Here is a 23,254-nt window from a genome sequence, read left to right on the forward strand (position 1 = left end):
CCAGAGTACCCGAAGAAAACCCACGCACCACGGGGAGAACATGCCAACTACACACAGGGAGGCCGGAGCCGGAATCAAACCCTGCACCTCTGCACTGTGAGGCAGACGTGCTAATCAGTCGACGCCGTGCCGCCGATGAGCAACATGATTTCAAAATAAAATTAATTTTAGACTCTGATGATGAGTCTTTTTTTCAGTCAACCTGTGCCCCCATACTGGTCTGCAGCCTGGTGATTGTGGAAAAAGCATGGCAGACTCCACCACTTTACTACCAGTTGCAAAATGCCGGAGTACATCACACGCAACACACCCAAGAACAGTTCATGGAATCTGTTAGTGTGTGAACACAATTTCGGATCTCAGTGAATCAGGTGTGGACTCTGGGAGTTCACATGCCATCCTGCGGTGAAGGGAGCGGAGTGAAGAGACACCCAACTCCCCCCACCCCGAATGACCCACCTGACTGGGACGCACCCTTGCGCCGCGGCAGACGGCAGGAGCTCTCGCAAGTGCCGGGTCGCTGGCACATGACATTGAATAAACAGGTCACGCCGCCTATGTTACTGGAGCTGCCATGTCTGTAACACACCCACGGGGACAGGAATAACAGGCCGCTCCAGAACACGAGGACATCCGAGACGCCGTGGCACCCTACCTGCGTGCTCACTTTTCCTTATCTTCCGTACTAATCCTCGCCGGCTTCCGCCATCTGCTCCCATAGTTCCGCAGTAAAAGCACCACCACGATGCATAAAATGGGGTCGCCGGGTGTCACACGCATTTTCATGGCGGGCCACGTTGGGAAGGTGGACGGCGAAGTTCAAACCTATAGGACAACTGGTCCTCGACATAAATTGCTAGTAGGGTTTAATTGCATAAGTTTAAGGGGTTAACCAGGGTTGGGGAATTTTTTTATGGGGAGTTTTTATTTAGTTACGAGTTTGTTTGTTTGTGTACCTCCGACAGCCTATTTTGAGGTATTGATGAAGCTTGACGATGAATATCAGCTTCTCACTTCTTTGTGGCTCGAACAGCGCTTTCGCGATCCCCGTGGTTAACTTTCATGCAATGTGATTAATAAAGAAGTGGAATATATTTTCCGTCTAGTGGTGAAGATAGAAATGTGGTGCCTCTCTAGCGAGTATAACTTGTCCCAATGTTCGATATTTGATATTCGATTTGACTGATTTAATTGTTAATTTAGCTGCTATGGATCAATATTTAAAAGTATTTTACAGTCCTATTTAAAAAATAAAATAAAATAAAAAATCAGGAAGTTGCTGTTGTAAATGCACCGTAAATGTCTGGAAAATGGTTACAGTGTAGGTGTGACATCATCTGATTGGCACCTGACGGCACTCCTGGGTTACACAAAGTTAAAGGACCACAACTCCAAGATGACAGTTTGAACTTCCTTCTTCCGAGTCGTGGTGCCAAAATAAATACATTTAAAATCAACCGCAAGGGCTCATGCATTAAATTAATCGTCAAAGACGAATAAGAAGGACATTTTTTTTCTTTAATTATGGTTTGTTTTCATTAGTTTTGGAAAGGTAAAATAATTTTAGGTCGTTTTCTTTTTTTTTTTTAAGCATTTTGTTTTCATTTTATATCTTTTCAAGTTTTGTTTTAGTGATTTGGGATTTTTTTCGTGAACTAACATAAATAATATAAAATAAATTAAGGTAGCAAAAGTGGCACTACTTTTGGAAACGAAAGTCACCACTAGTCTCCTAGATTATCTTACGAGTGGGTAAACAGAGCGCACGAATACATGAAACTAAAGCTAGATCTCTAGCTATTGAATCAACGTTACAAAAGATGTTGGTGGTTTATTGATAAGGTTTAATTGTGTAATAAACTAATAGGCCAAAAAGTGTCGATAGTGGTCAAACAATATTGTGAAAATACTAGTCCAATCAAGGCGGTCAAATTGTGGAATTATCCGTCTTGTGAGTACAAAGAGCAAACTAGTACCTGGACTTTAAAATGAATATCTACAATATTAAATACATACATGCTAATCGGTTTTATGAAATGCCAATGAAGCTTTTTTTTTTTTTACCATTTGGGCACTCATGATGCAAAAAAATAGTACCAGTAAGAAAGTTCTTCAACTAGTGCACTAAATTGTGAGGTGATAGATATCCGGGATATGGAATAAATGCTTTCCATAGCCATAGACCAGCACATATTAAACATGAAAGCTGTTGAGGATCATGAGTTTGGATCGAGTATTGAAAATGTGCTCACAATTAAATGAAAAATGTTTTTTTTTTTTTTAAATGACTCAGTCATGCCCTAAATCACTTGCCCCCGCTTCCCTCGACTTCTTTCCTCTGCTCGAGCTATTAAATCAGCATCTTGACCCCGCAACCCCAGGCTGCGCCCATAAAGAGCCCCCCGTGGTCAGCCAGGCCTGATTGGAACATTTGAATATGAATCGGGGGGCCTGGAAACAGCCCCACAAGCGCCTCCACTTACGGGCCCGACTCAATCGCCCAAGCCGAGGGCCCATCCAGTGCCTGAGGATTTACTTGGACTTGAGAAAACGAGAGAGGGCTCAATTGGTATGTGAGGGTGTTTCAGGATGCGTGGATGGGACGGGGGGGGGGGGCGGGGGCGGGGGTATCGGCGTAGGGGCTGAGCGAGAGTGAGGGGTGCTGTTTGGGCTGAGGGGGGGGGGGGCAGAGGAGAAAGAGAAGGCGGACATTTGAATGAGACAAGAAGCAATTGGTGTTTACATGACAAAGGAGGTCGCCATCTCCCCCTGATTGGTGTCACAGTGCGGCACTAAAGCCACGCAAGCCAAGGCTCACAAATTCCCCCATCCACCCGCCTGGGGTGCATGGGGGGGGGGGGGGAACGCATGCATCGCCGTCATGTTTATGCGACCAAGGTGTGATGACCGGGAGGGGCCGCGTCGTCGTCATCGTCAGGTTTCAGGTTCACAACTTTGTGCGCATTTTCTTTCAGCCGAGAGGGATTTTTGCATTTTTCTGATGAGTCGTTTACAATTTGAAGTTAAGGTCATCTCACGCCACTTAGTATCTCCTACAAGGAGGGGTGGGGGGATCATCAAGACAGCAGTTTTACATATTATTTTGATATTTTCGTTGCACTTTCTTTAAATCGGAAACAGAGAAAAGTGACAGAAGGTGGGGGGGTTCATCAACAAAGGTTTGTTTGTGTGACTTCCCATCCCAAAAAAAAATCTCTCTTAAGATTGTACTGTAGGTGATTTTATCAAATTTTTGCAAAGAATTTTGGTTAAAATTGTGTTATTTAAAGACCCTTTAAAGTAAAAGGAACTTGATTCAGGTTTGTAGATCATTGCGGAAAACATGTCCAAAGACTCGGAAATATGTTGTGGAGATATAGCGCTACGTTTTTTGGGGGCCGTTTCTGGCGCCACTTGACGCACTTCGAGCATGCGTCCTCCCTTCCCCGCCTTCGAAGAACTTTGCTGGCAACAGCGGTTGTCCGGCAAGCTATGCCTACACCCCGAAGATACAGTATATCTCCCTTTCGGGAAGACTGCTAGCATGACTTCTTTAGAGTGCAATCAATTTGAATGAGAAGAGCTTAGCGGTAGCAAAAAAAAAAGTCATTAAAAAAAATCACCATCCCAAATATGACTCATCAAAATGTCATGTTATGTTATGTTATGTTACGTCATGTTAGGCCACACAAGTGATATGATGCTACATTACGTTATGTGACATAGGTTACGTGATGTTAAGCTACGTGAGTCTACGTGGTGCTACGTTGAGTGACGTTTAAAATGATTTGACATGAGGTTATGTCACATTGTGTTGTGTTGCTTGGTTTTGTTAGAAAGGTAGAAATGACAGAGGCATTAGTCGTCTGAAAAGCGCTATTTAAAAATAAAAATAAATGTTTCAAATTTGTCCCTGCCAAGTACCATCAGAGGGAATTTTTTTGTCTGTTTGTTTTCTTTTGGATCTCAACAGCTGAAGCGAGGGATCAGAGTCAGCCACAGTATGCGATTCCATCAATATTCTCTTGTTGGGATAGCAAGGTCGGTAAAATCATTATGGGCGCGATAACGTCTTATAGTTAAGCGAAGGAGAGCAAACAGTAGCGCAGCTGTATATTTATTTATTGACTTTTTATCGCCGGGCCTCCACAACAGGACCCCCAGCATGGCGTCTTGTTCGTCAACTCGTCGTTACAAACCATCTCATTATTCACCTGAGGCGCGAAGTGCGCCACCCTCTCAGGTGGCCCCCGTCCTGAGACGCCCACCCCCACCACTCAAACTCCCACCCCTCCCCCTCAGCGCACCACTGCTGCCCACGCAGGCCTTCTTCACGGCACTGGACGGGAACAATGACAGTGCACAAGATGAGAGGGGATCATGAGTAGGCAAATCCGAGGGGGCTGTAAAGGGGATTTCACAGCTCGATAAGTTTGGACAATTTGTTGACAGTCCCTTTTATTATGAGTCCCGCGGGAGTGGGCATAAATATTGATGCTTTTGCCAGATAAGCTGGAGCTAAATCTCGCTGCTTAGTGCGAACACTCTCAACTTTTGAGGTCCAGGGGAGATATTTTTCCAAGGATTCCCTCTCATAATCTTAACGCCATTTAAACATGTGTGCCGCCCCAAGTGCCATAGAAATTAAAAAGTTGCCTATTTTTCAGAAAATGTTCCACTAACAATTTGGAAAAAAAAGATTCCCGGGATTTTTTTTTTTTGGAATATTACAGAATAGAGATAGATTTTTTTTCTTGTATTTCTACAAAAAAAAACATTTTATTGATAGAAAAGCAGTATATTTTGGGAGAGTAAAATCTTTAATATCACAATATTAGAATTTAGCAAGGAAAGAAAGTCACATTTGATGAGGTGAATGCAAAATGCTTCACCGAGGAAACGTCCAACTTTTTTGCAAATCAAGACATTGTTTTATGAGTATAAATCCTTATTTTTTTAATGAATTTGTCATAATGTTACGTCTGGAAAAGATGTCTTCATTCACAAAAAAGAAGGCCGCAAGTGCCAACCGAGAGTTGCGTGCAACATGCCGGCCAGCACAGAACTCTACAGGAAGAGCAAGAAGACGAGGCGGAGAAGGTCCCCGACTAAACTCCAATAACTGTTGTTTCCACAGAGCAGAGAAGAAGCCTGTGATGTTGTCCAGCTCTGTTTGTATGCGTTGCTTCTCAGTGTGAGTTTAAGTATCAATTATTCAAAGGGTTCAATTTCCGTAACATCTATGCTCCTTTCTGTAAGACAGTCCATTTCTTTTCATTTATAGTTTGGTTGAACATTTTGGTGTTTTTAGACATACAATTTTTAATTCTCTTTCGTTTTAAAGGCCCGTTTCACAGCAAAGTTGCACCGAGAGTGACCAATAAACCGCTTGAAACAAACACGCGTGTGCCTCTTATTTGGAGACCAGTCTTCTTTTCATTTCGATCAAGTGATGTTATACAGTCATACCTCGGTTTTCGACCATAATCCGTTCCAAAAGGCTGTTCGAAAAGCGATTTGTTCGAAATCCGAAACTATTTTATTAGCCCATGATTAGGGGCTATTACACGATGCAGAAATAATAAAAAGATTTGCGCAAATCACAACAAACACGTCTGCTCACAATGAACGTTACACAAGGAAGCGTCACTTCCTCGTGTCAGGAAGTCGAAAGGAGTTGAGTGGCGTATTCGGATTTGCTCAGTTTGGCCGAAAACCGTTTTTCGGTCGTAATGCAAGGCGTCAAAATCTCAAATTTTCTGGTCGAAATCCGATTTGGTCGACAACAGAGACATTCGAAAACCAATGACAGTATGACAGTCTTTCATTTCAGGACTGCAAAAGAGGATGCGAAGGAAAACTGGGTTTCAATAAGATTAGCTATTTTTCAAGCTATTTGTTCATTTTTAACGCACGTGGGAGCGGTAAAACTGTATCTAAACCATATGGCGCATATGTGGCTGTGGATCTGGAACATATTCCCCATAAGGAACAGACGGCATGTACCCACTCATATATATGACAAAGCTGTGCAGAATCCTCCTGAGGCCTCTGAGGCATCCCTGCGGGCCACACCTCCAAGAGAGACGGCCCGCCGACTAACTCTCCATGGCAACTAATCAATAAGTGACACAGTCAGTCAGCAGTTAAGTGTGTTCAACACCCCCAACAATAACCCTCCCCCCAACCCCATCCCAGGGTTACACTCGCCTATACAATCACACGCTGGCAAACCTAAGGACCGCTTGCGCAATCTAACGAAAACCAGTTCGAAGTTGATCAAGGTCGCCATGTCAGAAAGCCTTTCGTTTTATATTATGTGCGCGTTATTGTGGTTGGAATTTGCATCCCACCGCGATCTGTGGCCAACATTTTCACCCCGTGGTGCAGTTAAAAACAATTCAGTTGATTCAATGTTGTTTTGGCTTGCTTGTGATGAGCATTCGTTGCCCGAATTAAAAAGAAAAAGGAAAACGTTGCACTAATATTCGACTTCAAATTCAGTTGGACTTGAAACGTTGTGACTTTTTTTCACTGAAGTATAATTAAAAATATTTAAATAAGTCGTTCATTTTTTCAAGATTACAATGGTCGAGGTTTTAGAAAAGAAAATATTTGACATCTTGGACTCTTTTATCTCATTTTTAAAAAGGCAAATTTCTATTGAAATAGCCAAAAACACGGATGGATGGGAAAATCAACTATTTGAATAACATTTAAAAAATACTTTAATTAATAATCAATTACTTTTTAGTAATTAAAAGTGATCCATTTGGAGTTATAAAGAGTCCACCCAAGTTTTACAATATGATTTCCTTTTTTTTCTCATTTTAGATTGAACTGATGCTGAAATTGGTGAATTTATTTCTTGTCATGTATCTGTAAAATGAACAATTTTGCATCCAAATGTTGCAATTATTTGATTGAGTAATTTGTTGAGGAACCATTGTTCAATGAATAATAAATAAAGGACAAACATTATAAAATAATAAATATATTATAAAAATTTACTTTTGCGCTTGAAACTTTGTTTTTCCCCAGTGTGGGACAAATAGAGGTTATCTTATTTTATCTTAATTTTGTTTCTCATCATCTACCAATGACCTGGCCCGTCTATCCATTTTAGCGATCAAATGCAACCCACGCCAGATGTATCCAAGTGGGCAAGAGTCAAACAGGCCTAACCGGACTTCAGGAAAACAGATCCGTGTGTGTGCATGCGTGTGTGCACGCGTGTGGCATGTGAAGGTGCACGACCGCTTCCCCCCCACTGACAATAGCCTCACGATCGGAGGGCTCCTTCCATTGTGCGTCCGTCAATCCCCATTCCCTGTCACTGTCCTCCACCAACGCTAATCAATAGCTGTGCCCTAGATGAGAGGCCTAATCTCCTCCCCCGCCCCCGGAGCTGGGCGAGCACTCGGAACACTGTCCCAAGGCGTGCATGCTCGTGTGCGCACGTACACGCGTGGCCCCATTTCCCGCCGCCTTCCAAGACGGGTCATAAGTGGGGTCAGAAGAAGTCGAGTTCAAGACGAGCCTGCATGCTCCAGTGTTCATAGACAAAGTTAATGTGCGCCACAGAAAGGGACCATCTGCGGCACTCACACTTTTGACACACTCAACTCTCCTTAATGCACTTGCAGATTCATCGGAAAGCCTTCTCTCGGTCCACTTGTGCCCCGTTTGCGGCGAGGGCCTTCACGCTTGAAGGCAACATCCCGTACAAGCGTAGTGGCGCCTGGAGATACAAGCGACCTGACTTGTGACTTTTTCGATGAAGTTCGAGACGAGGCAAGATCATTTCTACACGTCCCGCGATGGAGGAATGCGCATTTACGTTCGCGCATCAAACAAAGACAATCGTGCGGTGTCTATTAAACAGACCGCTAGCATCATGCTAACATAGAAAGGAAAACGCCATTGTCATGGTTAACGGTTCGCTACAATCGTTGCAGTTTTCGAAACCTATTAAGCAACAGATGTAGAGAGGCAAACAATACTCACGGGGCATACATTCTTTATCCTCCATGAAAAAAATATGACAGCATCTTACTGCGCCGTTTACAGTAGCACTCAACTCAACTCAACTGTATTTAGAGAGCACTTTAAAACAACCACCTCTGTATACAAAGTGCTGTACATGGAGCAAATATCACATATACAACAATAAACAATAAAACAATACATTCATCACAAAGACAGGAGAAAGCACAAAGTCAGTAAAACTAAGATCAAGTCTGAGTCATGCTAAGTCAAAAGCCAAAGAATACAAATGAGTTTTGAGACAAGTTTTAAAGATGGGCAGCGAGGGGTCTTGCCTAACGTTCAGTGGGAGGTCAGTCCAAAGAGAGGGACCAGCAACGGAAAAGGCCCGATCCCCTCTGAGCCTCCGCTTACTTCGTGGTATCTCTAATAATGTCTGGTCCGCAAACCTGAGGCAGGAATGTAGGGGCGGAGGAGCTCAGCAAGGTAATTTGGAGCGAGGCCATTTAAAGATTTGAAAACAAATAATAGGATCTTAAAAAGAACTCTAAAATGTTTTGAGAGCCAGAGTTGGGGTTATGTGCTCCCTTTTAGGAGTACCAGTCAAGAGGCGAGCAGCAGCATTCTAAACCAACTGGAGACACTTAATGGAGGATTGTCTGACTCCAAAGTAAAGTGCATGACAGTAATCCAGCCAGGATGTTACAAAGGCATGAATTACTGTTTCAAAGTGCTCATGAGAAAGGGGAGATTTTACTTTAGCGAGTTGTCTAAGATGAAAGCAGCTGGATTTAACAACGGCACCAATAGTACAGCAAGAATGACTCTTTTTCTTTGTTTTTTTTGTCATTTAGTATTGCTGCCCATAGAAGGAGGTGCGCGATGAACTGAATTGCAGCACGCAACATGAGCAAGTCCTAAACACGATACATGATTCATACATATCGAAAATCAGGCCGAATATGAACCTTTTTCCTCCGTTCCCGATCAAAGTTAGCAAAGGGCCAAGGATCAGATGTCTCCAAACGATGACCCTGAGTGATGATCGTGGGGTGTGGGGTGTGTTCAGAGTGAGTTCTTTCTCTTAAATGAATTCAATTCAATGTAATTAATTGAGGGATATGGAGACAATTCTTATCTTTTTTTGCTTCTAAACACCGCTGCATTGGATTTGGAATGCAATGCGTAAGATGTGTTTTGACTTCAAGCCTTAATTTGAGGGTATTTTCAATCCAAATCATGTGAATGGTGTCGGAATTTCAACGCTGGCCGTCAATGTAACTGCGTCAATGTGACTGCATGATGAAAGTGTTTTGGACAATCTGTTTTTCTTCTCATATTTAGCCGAATGCTTCACAACTCTTTGGTCAGTGCTTCACAGTATCGATGGACAATGACCTGAATAAGTGACTTCTTTTCATTATTTTTTTGGGACAACATTTTGCATTCTTTTTCAAAGTGTGTTTTAGATCATAAACATTTTGGATAACGCAAGCGAATGCTGACTTGTCTCCTTTTTAATCTAGCACGGACTTGCGTGAACTTTATAGTCAGTCTGATGTTTAGGCGTAACAACTTTTGGACACACAGACACATGGACGGACGTGCACAATTACACACACATACACACACACACACACAAAGACACACACACACAATTTCCTCAAATGCAATCATTCATTTAGTCGAATTAACTTTATGGTGTCTGATTGGCTGAAATCCAGACAGGCTATTGTGACAACTGTTGCATTAGCATGTGTTCTTGCAAAGAGAAACACAGCTTGACAGGCAGACATGTTCATAGATGACCTAACCCGCGAGGTCATGATCGGACCCAATGCAGCCGTGTTGACTTTGTATTGTACGGAGGCCCGGCCACAGCTAAAACATACATCGCCATTATTAAAATCTTAATTGATTTTTAATGACAGAGGGGGGAGAAAATGGTACGTGTATTTATTTCTCATGTAGTTGTATGGTGGAAATCCAGATAACCAGCGCGGCGCATGCCAGCCAAAACAAAATATCCTCAAACAATCACGTGTCCCGGCCTGATTTTTGGTATGTGTGCGCGCTGCTTATGATCGTCAACCCGGACGCTTTCCCAAGCAGATCAGGGAAGAAAATCGCAACATACCCAACACCACAATGTAAACACTGAGAATCTCTTTTTATTTTTTTTATTTTTTAAGCAAACTCAGCTTTTGATTCTGAATGGAGGGCATCCGCAGACGGTCCAGCCGTAAAATATTGCAACACGTACGCAAGTCTCATCTTTTTGTCTCTAAACATCACCACAATGGATTTGAAACGATATTAAAAAAGATACGCTTCAACGGCTGTCAGCTTTGATTTGAGAGTCCATACGGTTTCTTAAAACTCTTCCCACTTTGGAAGCGACCAAAAGTAATGGGACATTTGTCTGCTCAGCTGTTCCATGCGGTGGGCATGAAAGGCAGCCAATGGAAGTGGCTATCATGCATTTCTTAATGATGCGACTGCTGACTAAAGCAGCAGGATGAATTCTGAATTATTTTTTTTAGGCACTCTGATGAACTGCTCATCTTCAGCCAACTAAAGAGTTTTTGAAGGCAAAGAAGTGGAATGTTACGCAACGGCCAAGTCAGTCTCCTGACCTGAATCCAACTGAGCATGCGCTTCATTTGCTGAAGACAAAACTGAAAGGAAAATGCCCGAAGACCGAGCAGGAACCGAAAACATTTGCAGCAGAATATCAACAGGGATGAAAATTCACTTTCCACATTCCACACCTAGGGCAGTAGTTAATGGCAAATAACTTACAACCAGCAAGTATTCAAAATTGACCGTCTTGTGTGTGATTGTTAATTTGTCTCATTAATTTATTGGGGTCCTTTCAAAAGTGGGGCGCACCGTTCACCTGATTTGGATGTAAAACCCCTCAAGTTAAAGCCGAACGTCTGCAGTTGAAGCACATCTTGTTTGCCTAATTTCAAATCCATGTTTCGAGCCAAAAAGATGTCAATTGTGTCCATTGTGTTCATTAAATTCCGAGTCGATCTCTTTAAAAATTCAATCCAAACTATCACGCCCGAGAGCTGTAAGGTTTGGTTTTGTGGGAGGCCCTCTGGTGAGAGCTTGTTTTCTTCCCAGCGACAAACAAGCAAAGAAAGTCGCTGCTGGGCGGATGCGTCTTGTCAAGCGGCGGCGCGCTGGCCTTTGAAGCGCTTCCCACTCGGCATTCCTTGCGGTTGTGTAATGCACAGCGATTCGACCGCAACTATCATTAATAGGACCTGGTGCAACAGGCAAAATGTCTGTGCATGGGTGTTCACCGCGGGTGTTCACCGCGCCGGTCGTACTTGGGGGGGGTACGAAGATGGTTCGACGCGGTCTGCTTCCTGGGAGCGCCTGTTTGTGTGGAAGGACGACTTTCAGTGGGTCAGCCCGAAAGCGCTGACCCCAGGAGGATTTGATGCCATTTTCCCACGCAGGGAGTCGACCTGAGAGGAGCTTGTTAACAACATCTGCCCCAGTTCAGGGAGATTAACCCCCACCACAACCCCCACACACCCACCCACCCACACACACACTGCTCACTCCTGTCAATCTTGGTAGCGCACAAGTCCCGATTACTCAGGGCCAGGCCAGATTCTGAGGTGGACAGACCACTCCAGGCCCCTGCGGGCTGGGCTCCAAGGGCCCTCCCGGAGATCCTAGCCACAGCAGATCAATACGGAGGCTGTGTTCAGAATCACTCATTTGTTCTCTAATCGCGCTTCCAGTCAACCCCCGTTTATCGCGGGGGGTACGGTCCAGACCCAATCGCCATTCATGAAAAACCACAACAGATATAGTCCGTTAAAAAAAATCAAATAAAAAGGGGGAATGTTTGCGCGGGTTTTTTGTGATATCGCCGACAGAAAATCTGTCAAACACCAAACAGAGTAACTTAATTATTTCTCAACGTTCTCCTTGACCCTTTCATTTTGTCTCCGACTTGGGGAAGCCTTTTCTCAGACCGGCTGACAAGATTCAATTAAAAATAACCACTGACTGTTCGTATGTGTCAAAATTCGGAGGTGCAAACCGGTCAAAATTATAAACACTCACATTTGTTCTAAAAACTGGACCTAACTAGTGCAAATGGAAGAGTAGTGTGGGTAGTAGAAGACCTCATGTTTCTCAGCAGTAAATACGTTTTTTAATCAAAATGTTTTTTTAAGGGGGTGGGGGGGGGGGGTTAAAATGAATTAACGTTGAAAAATAAAACATTTCTATAAACTGACCCTTTAACTCTCATTTCATTTGTACCTGTGACCAAAAAGCAAAGCGTGAAGAGTTTCTGTTGGCTAAAATACATGAGATATTTCACAACAAAAATGGCATTTCCACATATGAAGTGGTGAACACATTTCTGGATATTTGGGGATTTAGCAGACTTTCACTGTCATTACTACATGTCCGGACCGTTCTTTACTTTTTTACACAACACTTAGTGACCTGTTTGGTTGTTTTGGTTGTTTTTTTCTATTTTGCACTTCACTAATAGTCCTTGTATTTAAAAAAAAAACTAAACTAAAACTAACACTAAAAGTAATAAAAAGTAACTAAAATGCAGAATTTTTGAAAAAATAAAAACGAATAATCATGAACAAACTTGCTGTAAACCCTAATCACAACAAACTCAAAAATTAAAATTAAAAAAAAGGTCCAAAAAAATGCAACCTTCATTAAAATGACAATTTCTAAAGCCTCCTAACCCTGTTCTGAAGACAGCCCGTCTGATTCCCCAAAGGCAGTCAGCCATTCCTTTGCAATGGTGTGGTCGGTGGCAGGAGATCCCACGTTAGAGATTACGCAAAGGAGGGCGTGCACGTCGCGAAAGGCGCGCCGCTGCGGCGGAGAGCAGCCCGGCCGGTCGAGCAGGCGGCTTCCGTGACGTCATTGAGACAAACGTCGTCTCTCCGCCGGCCTCCGTCCTCTGATGATTTTTTCCACTCATCACGGTGACGCAGACCAAGGAGGAGGAAAAAAGAGGCCGAGGCATGTCGTGACACAAGACGTTGAGGCGGAGGTGGTGCGCGTATTTAGGCCAGTGGTGCTCAAAATGCGGCCCAGGACACATCAGGGGTCCCAGAAACCTACCATGGGGTCCGAGAAATAATTAGCAAATTATTTTTTTGAAAGTGCTGGCTAAAATATGACTTTCTGCACTCATTTACTTTGTGTTTATTCTCATAATATTCCATTATGGCTTTCAATCCTGACAAAATATGTCTTTGTTCTTGCAAAGATTGCAATTTTTTTCCTGAAAAAAATAAGACAGAGGCGAAATTAAAGTATCTTTCAATATAAAGAGGTGTAGAAATTCTGAGAACAAAATTGTATTTTTGCAAATTATTCGTATTTAATATCACGATATTGTGATTTTTATCTTGGAAAAACACAACTTTATTCTTGTAACATCAAGACTTTTTATCATGACCAAAAACAAAAAATACGACCCTTAATTTTTACAGAATAAAGTCTTTTGGGGGGTTTTCATTCAGTTGTTTAAATAAACAAGTTAAAACATGACTTACTTACATGGTTCAACTTTAATATCATAATATCACAACTTTACTTTCGAAAAATAAGACAACTTTGGTGAAAACAATTTTTTTGTAAATATATACCCTTTCTCTTGGAAAAAAAATTGTGGATAAAAAGTTTGTCCTTTCCCCAAAATGTTTTTTAGCAACTTTACATCTTTCCAGCATCAAATGTAAATGCTTTGAAATCAAGGTTAAAGCTTTTTTTCACCCTCTATCGTTTATTAAGATAATTTAAACATTTTTTAATCAATTTCACAATACTGGTTTGTAATAATTTCTGAAACCTTTTATTTCTTTACTTAAAAAAATGTTAAGTGTTCTATTAATATGGTAATATGTTGTCAATGTACCTAAAATTTCAGTCTACTACTTTTTACTTTTCCACTTTGCTCTTAAAAGTCTTAAAATCTTCTGTTTTTCTTTTAAATGTCTTCAATTCATTTGCCTTCGATTGTTCTAGTTTGCTTTCAAATATTTTGTAACTTTGTGAAGCACATTGAGTTATCTTGTGCATTAAATGCACTACATAGCTAAAGCTGCTAGCTTTGCCATCCATCCATCCATCCATTTTCCGAACCGCTTGATCCTCACTAGGGTCGCGGGGGGTGCTGGAGCCTATCCCAGCCGTCTTCGGGCAGTAGGCGGGGGACACCCTGAATCAGTTGCCAGCCAATCGCAGGGCACACAGAGACGAACAACCATCTAAGCCCACACTCACACCTAGGGACAATTTAGAGCGTCCAATCAACCTGCTATGCATGTTTTTGGAATGTGGGAGGAAACCGGAGCACCCGGAGAAAACCCACGCAGGCCCGGGGAGAACATGCAAACTCCACACAGGGAGGCCTGAGCTGGAATCGAACCCGGTACCTCTGCACTGTGAAGCCGACGTACTAACCACTGGACTACCGGGCCGCCTGCTAGCTTTGCCTTTTCTTGAAAATAGTCACCTACGATTGCAAAGGCATTTCAGGGTGCACGTGGTAGCTCTCTTTAATAGGCTTTTAGGATTATGAGGGCATCCTTGCAAAAGTGCTGCCTGGACCCTAAAAGTTTGTGAACCCCTGCATGCCGACGATGGAGTGCGGCAGGGGGAATCTGCTGAATCCATGATGTGCACGGGCTATAATTAGGTTAGTTTTTGGAGAGAGGGGGTTAAACAAACAGGGGCTGTGAGGTCATAGGCAGATGGAAGTGGGATAGGCCTGCACTTGCTGAATGGGCACCAGAGAGTGAGGGAGAGAGCGAGTGCGAGAGAGAGAGAGAGAGGCCCTCTGGGTACTCAGTGTGTGTGTGTGGGGGGGGGGGGGGGGGGGGGGAGAATCAACTTGGATGGCCTCATTGCCTGAACATTCAGTCAACAGCGAGTTGCTGTCCCATCCCATCTCGTCCGGTCCAGCCACACGTACACACACACACACACACACACACACACACACACACACACACAATTCACACACGCACACACTCATGCGCCGGGAGCGCGCACACGCACCAACACACACCTTTCTCACATAGTTTCTCTCTCTGAAAAAAATAATTACAAATAATGATAGAAAATGAGACATCATTACCTCCGCCAGGGCAAAAGTTCCCATCGGCCTGCCTTCTCTTGTAACTGGCATGACTCAAAAAGTGCTTGATTTGCAGCTTTGGTGTGGTTAACAGTTTTATTGGTTTTGTTCTGGATCCAAATTGATTAAGATCTATCACTTGTTTTGTAAATGTGAGAATAGTTTGAAAAGTTGCGCCTGGATGAGGGTGACATTTATTGTGCGGCGCGATTCTGACTCAATAAATGAACTATGTGACCTCATGTCAGGATTCTACTCGGGAAGTTTGAACTTGATGAATGCCGCTGGTAGGGCGGCCCGGTAGTCCAGTGGTTAGCACGTCGGCTTCACAGTGCAGAGGTACCGGGTTCAATTCCAGCTCCGGCCTCCCTGTGTGGAGTTTGCATGTTCTCCCCGGGCCTGCGTGGGTTTTCTCCGGGTGCTCCGGTTTCCTCCCACATTCCAAAAACATGCTTGGCAGGTTGATTGGATGCTCTAAATTGTCCCTAGGTGTGAGTGTGAGTGTGGACGTGGATGGTTGTTCGTCTCTGTGTGCCCTGCGATTGGCTGGCGACTGATTCAGGGTGTCCCCCGCCTACTGCCCGAAGACGGCCCGAAGACGGCTGGGATAGGCTCCAGCACCCCCCGCGACCCTAGTGAGGATCAAGCGGTTCGGAAAATGGATGGATGGAGTGCCGCTGGCACAACTTCTTGTCTCGTGTCCTGGGCATTTTTGGCCTCATCTACATGGGAATAATCTCTCAAAAAAACGTTTAGGATGGCTTTTTTTCAGAAGCACAAACACCATGGATCCTATTTTGGTAGACTGATGGCTGTTCGATTTGCGTAAAACTTGACGGAAATGCGTTTTCTACTCGAGTCGAGTGCATTTGTCCCCCCCCCCCCCATACCCTCCCCCCGCAGAACTTGTGGTCAAGGGGGCATTGGACCCGGGCATCCACAAGATCTTTTCGATTCAATCTGATCAATTACAAGATCTCCCTTTCGAATGATGTAGTCAGGCATGCATGTGACGTGGGAAATTGGAGACCGCCTTGCACTCGCGGCCATGCGCCTGTGTGCGAACCCCCCCCCCCACCCCTTCCCCCACCTCCCCAATAGTTGTGCAGCGGCCACGGAGGTGCTATTAAATTAGTTTTGAAATGATATTGCTTATACTTCATTCAATAAAGTGATTTTGACAATGAGTCAGAGTTTTCATCGCACAATCCTGACATATTTGTGAATGAAATCTACCATTCCATCCACCACACACACCCGCAGAGCGCCGAATCTGTCTCCCTGCGCCTCCATCAAATCCGCCAAAATCGCATTACTCCACCTGCACCATCATTTCGACCTGCTTTTAGACAGTCTAAAATGGTGTCGACTTTTTCTCACCAAATTGACAGGTGCGCCAAGGGAGTGGAATAGAAAACGACTTCAGCCTCCCAGAACGCCCAGTGACGCGTTAGCATGTCTACCAAATTCACAAACACACTCAGCTAGACATGCCCTGGCACGAAAATGGAGATGCACCCATTTTTACACCGAGCGCAGAGTATTTTCTGTGACCAAAGTGAGTGGTGCAAAGGGGGTCCTGTGCAGCTTTGTGCGCTGGAAGACCCATTGAGGCGCCTCATGGTCCCAAACATGTTCGACGAGATTTGCCCCGGCACCAAAATGAAGATGCGCCTGTTTTTACGCCAAGCGCACGGGCGTCTGTGTACCAAAATAGCCCCTTAAGTCTGAAATGTTAAAGCACATTTAAGTGGAAGCTCAACTCAACTCAACTGTATTTATAGAGCACTTTCAAACAGCCATCGCTGCACACAAAGTGCTGTAGATGGAGCAACTAAAACCTGCAATGTCAATCTAGATTTGATTCAAAATGATCCCTGTAAATCAAAGTAGATTAAATTTGGATCTGACACCTGCAATTTCAAACCTGATTTTTATTTGGCATCTGAACCCTATAATGTTACATTTCATTTGGATCTGATTCTGTAACATCAAACCAGATTTGTTTCAAATCGGATCCTTGTAACATCAAACCAGATTTGATTCGGAATTGATATTTACAATGTTAAATCAGATTCATGTAATGTGAAACAAGATTCGATTAGGATCTGATGCATTTCATGTCGAACACGATCTGATTTGAATGCTGGCTTATAAAAATATACATACTGTATGTTTCCCCAACAAGATTCCCCCCATGTGACCCCGGTGTATGTTTCTGCGAGACACTGTGTAAACTTAGTGGAAACAGACAGTTCTTGGGAGTGTTTCACACTCCATCTTCAACATTTTTAACACGGGCCGATAAAAATGCGTGACCTCGGTGCATGTTTCGGCAAATGTGGTGGAAATCGAGACAGTGACATTCATTGCTGTCTCGTGCCAAAACAAGTCAAATTTGACCCCAAAAGTCTGTCAGGGTCTATTTGAAAATGAGGCATTTGACAAAAGCAGCTTCATTTTTCATGCTGACTCTTCGGGTACAAATAAAACCAAAACTCACACACAAACACTTATTACGTCGAGGAGCAAAGGATGAGACAAGCTACTTAGCTACCGCCCAAAAAAATAAAAACTCAGAGTGTGATTAGGTGACGGGCGGCTGCTGGCACACTGCATGACTTAAGAACGACTCGGGCCAGTGAATGCAGGGAGGTCCGGATAATCTGCCGCTCCACAAAGGTGCACGGGGGCTAATCCCGGTTGCTGTGCTCAGCTTGTGGATCAAGTTGTCCCATAAAGGAGAGTGTGGGAAGGCCAGCGGGAACGCCACCGCATGCAGCCAAAAAAAAATAAATAAATCTTTGGTGGCCGCCACTCACTTATGCTAAAATACATAACAGCAGTCGCCTCACCGCCCTTAGACTACACTCAAATCATGTTTGGAACCGCAGCGACCACACATTTCTTTTGATTGTTTTGCACATATGCAGATTAAGGTTACACAAGAAATGACATATTCAATCTGTGTCCTTTATCACATTCAAGTGGCAATTTTTAAGAGGCACCTGCTGTCTGTTACTTTGGAAGTTCAGTCAATGCAAGCATGACCGCTTGAGTCATTTTTGAATGTTTTCAGAAAACAAGAATAAAACGACAACAAATTCAACAAACAAGTGTGCAGGTATCTTGATTCGCCATTTTGCATATGATGACTTGGACAACTTAAAAAAAACCCCACAATTTTTAACAAACACATCGCAATTTTTTGGGGGGGGTGTATTGATAATGTGACCGCAAGTTGAAATTGACTAATGCAATTATCCTAATGATAGGCGAGATATGACTTAGTATAAAACACTTGTGCTAAATTGTCTTAATAACACTCCATCTTCAGTACTGCAAAAGTATATTTTTGTAATTACAATATACCAATTTAAAAGGTAGCAAGCTTGTAAAATGTGCCTGTGTTGACCATGTCATATCGAAATGTCTCATGCCGCGATTAATAAATGTCAATATTGTTCTTGAGGGGTTCAAATGGGAAGTTTTTGGCAATGTAACGGTGAAATGAATGCACTAAAGGGAAAATATATTTGTTACAGGATAATAAAAACCATCCGCAGTCCACATTTTTGATTCGATATAAAAACCAAGGGTCTCAAATGTGTGTTTCATACAAATTTATTCGGCATTTGAGCATAGAGGATGGTCTTAAAATATGTAGAAAGGTCAGTTTAAATTAAAAAAAATAACTCACTGCAGAGAATGAGTGAACTTGACACTGCCCAAAAAAGAAAAAAAACCCACAAACAAGACACTAACCGTCACAGAAATGTACAAAACAAAATGTGAACGTATGCTCCACTTGACAAAACATTGGGCTCAAAAGCTAAGAGGAGAAGGGGAACTATAAATAAAACTTGCGCTTGCGACCAGCACAGTCTTAATATTTCATTTCAAACTAGAAAAAAAAAGGGGGGGTTGTGGGTTGACGGGGGGAAAAAACGGAAAAGGACTACAAGTTTGGACAGCTGACATTCTACAAACGAAGTGTAAACATTTTTTGTCTGAAATAAACCAGCCTCTTCACAAGGCCACTTGCCTTTTCACGCACAGATGAAAATGTGGCATCATTTAATATATAGAAGTCCAATTCTTCTCCATCACTTTGATTGCTTAAACTTGTGATCATAAAAAAAAACTGTCTTTCCTCTTTTTTCTTTTTTTGCAATACGATTTTCTCTGGTGGACTCCATGTGAGTCCAAAACGGCACAAGCGCCAAAAAAAATATTGCGTGTGCGAAAAGTGATTTTTTATTTCCGCAGGTGTGTCAAACTCACTTTTGCTGCAGGCCACGTAAAAGTATGATCACTTCGTTGTATTTTTACATATACACAATTGCTGCTATTTTTTTAACCAAACAAATTTGAAATGAGCAGGTTTTGTTTTTTTTGTTATCCTTTAAAACTGCTCCACATTGATGTATTTTAACACAGCAGTTTAAAGGGGTGTGTTGCTTGGGTCATAATAAGAAGTGATTTGGTTGAAATAAACATTTGCAAAAACAGTTCAAGGGAGGGAAAATGAAATTTCAGTGCAGGTCCAAGTCGACGTTTTATTTACTTTACAGGCCGGACATGGCCCCCAGGCCTCGAGTTTGACACCTCACTTCAGGGCAACCAAAGTTCAAGTATCCAAGTACTTTTTTTTTGTGGTTTGTTTTTGAATTGGGAAAAGTCTGAATTTTCTGGTGAGCGCGCGACTCACTCAGATGTGCGTGAGCGGAAGTGTCCCATTGACGCCCGTCCCGGCGCTCTGGTAATGGGGGTGCACGCTGTGTAACCGGCTGCCCTGCAGGGCCGAGTGCTCCGCGCTGTCCCCGCCGGGCGGCAGGTACATGCTGATCATGTCCCTCAGGTCCCCCAAACAGGCCCGCTGGGAGTGCGACGTGATGGCGGGCGGCGGCGAGCTGGGCTCGCTCTTGCACATGGAGCCCAGGCCCACCATGGGCGGGTTGGGGTTCCCCGCAGCCCCGCCGGCGGCGGCAGCGGCGGCGGCGGCGCTGACCACGGCGGCCTGCGGCGTGCCGTACGCCGCCGGGGACATGCTGTACGTGGAGGCCGCGCTCATGTAGCTCTGCGCCGTGCTCATCATGGGATACTGCAGCGAGGCCATGTCGTAGCGGTGCATCTGCGGGCCGCTCATGCCGTGGTGTTGCGGGTATGCCAGCTGCTCCTGCATCAGCGAGTAGGCGCCGTTGCTCCAGCCGTTCATGTGCGCGTAGCTGTCCATCCGCTGGCCCACCTGCACCGGGTTGGTCACCGCCGCGCCCCCCGGTGCCAGGAGCCCACCGGACAGCGAGTACTTGTCTTTCTTCAGCAGGGTCTTGGTCTTCCGGCGCGGTCGGTACTTGTAATCTGGGTGCTCCTTCATGTGCATGGCGCGCAGCCGCTTGGCCTCGTCGATGAACGGCCGCTTCTCGGCGTCCGTCAGCAGCTTCCAGTCGGCGCCGAGACGCTTGCTGATCTCGGAGTTGTGCATCTTGGGGTTCTCCTGGGCCATCTTACGCCGCTGGCCCCGGGACCACACCATGAAGGCGTTCATGGGGCGCTTGACGCGCTCCTGGTCGCTCACTCCGCCGCCGCCGCCGCCCTTGGAGCCCGGAGCCGAGCCAGAGTTGGGCGGAGGGGGCAGCGGGGACTTGATCTCAGTCTCCATCATGTTGTACATGGCTGACCCGGGACAGCTGCGCGCTCTCGCCGCAAAGTACCAACAACAACAACAAAAGTTGGGCAAAGAGCGCCCAAAGTCAAAGAAAAGTTTTAGTCTCCGGAAAGAGGAGGAAAAAACGTCGTCGTGCAGGTGCTCCTCGGCTCTCGACACAAGTGCGCAAACTTGTTGGCCAAGCCCCGCGTGTTATTTGGCCAGGGCCGGGAACCATGTGATGGAGCCAAGGGCAGCCAATCACAGGGAGCCTCCCCCCACAGCTGCACGACAGCCAATCAGACAGCCAGTCGGGCTGTTCGTAAGAAGGTTAAAAAAAAAGGTGGCAACTTGGCTCGTTTGAAACGTTTTGCAAATGCGGCTTGGAAAAGATACCAAATTATAAATTGTACTCATGAAAATATCACGTATGGTTTGTTCTTTAGACTGACAACATAAGTCCCAAATTCAAATACTCTCAATTGGAGCATTTATTTACGAACACGAAAACTGAGCACCCTCCGAAAAGGTTGGATATTTTTTGAGGGGCTTGTCTCTTCGTGTTTTGCAGAACTCTATATCACCGATCAATTTAGTTTGCAGTTCATTGCATTACTGACCTGCAAATCAGTGATAAACACAAAGGGAAAGGGAAAATGTAGGCCAAAACTAACTACATTAAGAGTAACATGGCAGATGTGCCAAAAATGCCGGAAATAATCAATCTGAATTAACAGCAATTGACGATGTCAAGAAAATATACTGTAAATCCCAAAATACTACAGATTGAGCAATAGTATTAAATTGTTTAAATAGTGTCTTAATTTGCATTTTAAGCGGTAGAATGCATGCAAGGTTTCAATGACAAACTAAAACTTAGCATGTCTTTCGTCGGTTGTTGCCTTCAGGGAGCGTCAGAAATGACAGCTTTGTGACACACAACTGAGCGAAAACAATCTGTTTCGTCGTTGCCCGTTGTTCAATCCGCTCTAAATTCGGTTCCATACAGACTCCTGTGCTGCTTGTTCAGGCGAAAACTTTTAATACATCAACGACCTCTTGTGGAGGGGAGCGGCCACCCCCCCCCCCCCCACGCCTGAGGGACGCTCGCTAACCCCCACCCCCACTCGGATTTTGTGTGTGTGTGTGCGCGCGCGCGCTAATGGTTATGAAAATGACGGGGGGGGGGGGGGGGTCACATTAACATGTTTCTACTTCCCCAAAACGAGTTGAGACCCCAAAACATTCACACCTGGTAATGAGCGCTTGGGAATCGACCATTGAGAGAAAGTAGAGGGTTGGGGGGTAAGGGGGGAAAGCCTTTATCACCTCGAGTGTCACGGGAAGATTCTGGTTCTGATTCGTTTCGCCTAAAACTAAAAATGAGCGTCTGGATTCTAAATTCACTCTTATGTGAGTAACTCCTGAATTTAGACGCGAACTGACGTCATTTTCTCAAGCGACAATCACGATTTGGGATTTGAAACGGTCGGAGGTTCGATGACTAATCTGATTAGCAATTGTTCATAATAATGCTAAAATGCGAAATATGTGCTTGAAAATGCAACTGTATTCTCCCAAAAAGTTTTAGATTCCCACTAAAAACACATCTGATATTTTTTTGAAATAAAACACTACACGTTCACATAATATCATAAATCATATATGCAGCCTTAAAATGTGAGTTTGCCATAAAACATGGCATTTTAGACAATAATGCAATATATGTGCGCAGAAACTGGATTGGTTGACGACACACCCCAAAAAAGTATTTTGCCCAAAAGAAAAATAAACGGGGCGAGGGGCCCACAATAGTGCAATATTTATACGTGGGACTGTATTAATGATAACAAAAACTTTTGGCCACAAAGACGAGAGACCCTTAAAACTGCTGAGTTAATAAATAACTATTTCAATCCATTTGGGTTATTTTAAGAGTGTACACCCCCAGAAAAGTGGTATGGAAGTGGTATTGTTTCAATTAAAACAATATTCATTTACAAATTTCTACATAAGCCCATGAAAATGTAAAAACATATGTGGCCTTGAAATGTTAGTTTGCCATAAAAATGTGCAACATTCAGGCATGAAAAGGCATATTTTTAGGAGTAACATTTTTGTCTTGGCACATATCTACCCCTGAAATGATGCCTTTTTGTGACAAAAATTGCATACTTAGACAGGGAAGTGTAGTTTGATATAGAAATGTGATTTTTTTTTCCAATTCAAAAACTAAATGTGCTTAGAAAAGGGCTGCAATACAGTGTATGAAAAATATATCAAAACATATTTGACCATGAAAAATGATAGCTTGACATCCTGTAAAACATTTTTGTTCGAACATTCTCGTTTGATTATGCGTTACAATTGTAAAATTAGGTTTGTATGTGTTGCTTTATTATTTTAGGTTAAATGTTCTGTAAAGTGCTTTGTTACAGCTACAGATGTTGTAAAAGCGCAATATAACGATG

At 43.8% G+C, this 23,254-nt stretch overlaps 1 protein-coding gene and 1 long non-coding RNA gene across 3 annotated transcripts in view; both read right to left on the reverse strand.

Moving 5' to 3' along the window:
• The window catches only part of LOC147208843 (uncharacterized), a 79,066-nt gene that overhangs the window by 48,632 nt on the left and 7,180 nt on the right, over positions 1 to 23,254 (reverse strand). The gene's annotated exons all lie outside the window — the stretch shown is intronic.
• On the reverse strand, positions 18,745 to 21,831 carry sox3 (SRY-box transcription factor 3). Its single transcript, XM_086101217.1, has one exon. The coding sequence runs from the start codon at positions 20,808 to 20,810 to the stop codon at positions 19,848 to 19,850; it is 963 nt and encodes a 320-aa protein (XP_085957343.1). The 5' UTR covers positions 20,811 to 21,831; the 3' UTR covers positions 18,745 to 19,847.

Source organism: Hippocampus guttulatus, chromosome 2, assembly GCF_054856545.1.
Source record: "Hippocampus guttulatus isolate MCC_2025c chromosome 2, RoL_Hgut_1.0, whole genome shotgun sequence".
NCBI classification, from domain to species: domain Eukaryota; kingdom Metazoa; phylum Chordata; class Actinopteri; order Syngnathiformes; family Syngnathidae; genus Hippocampus; species Hippocampus guttulatus.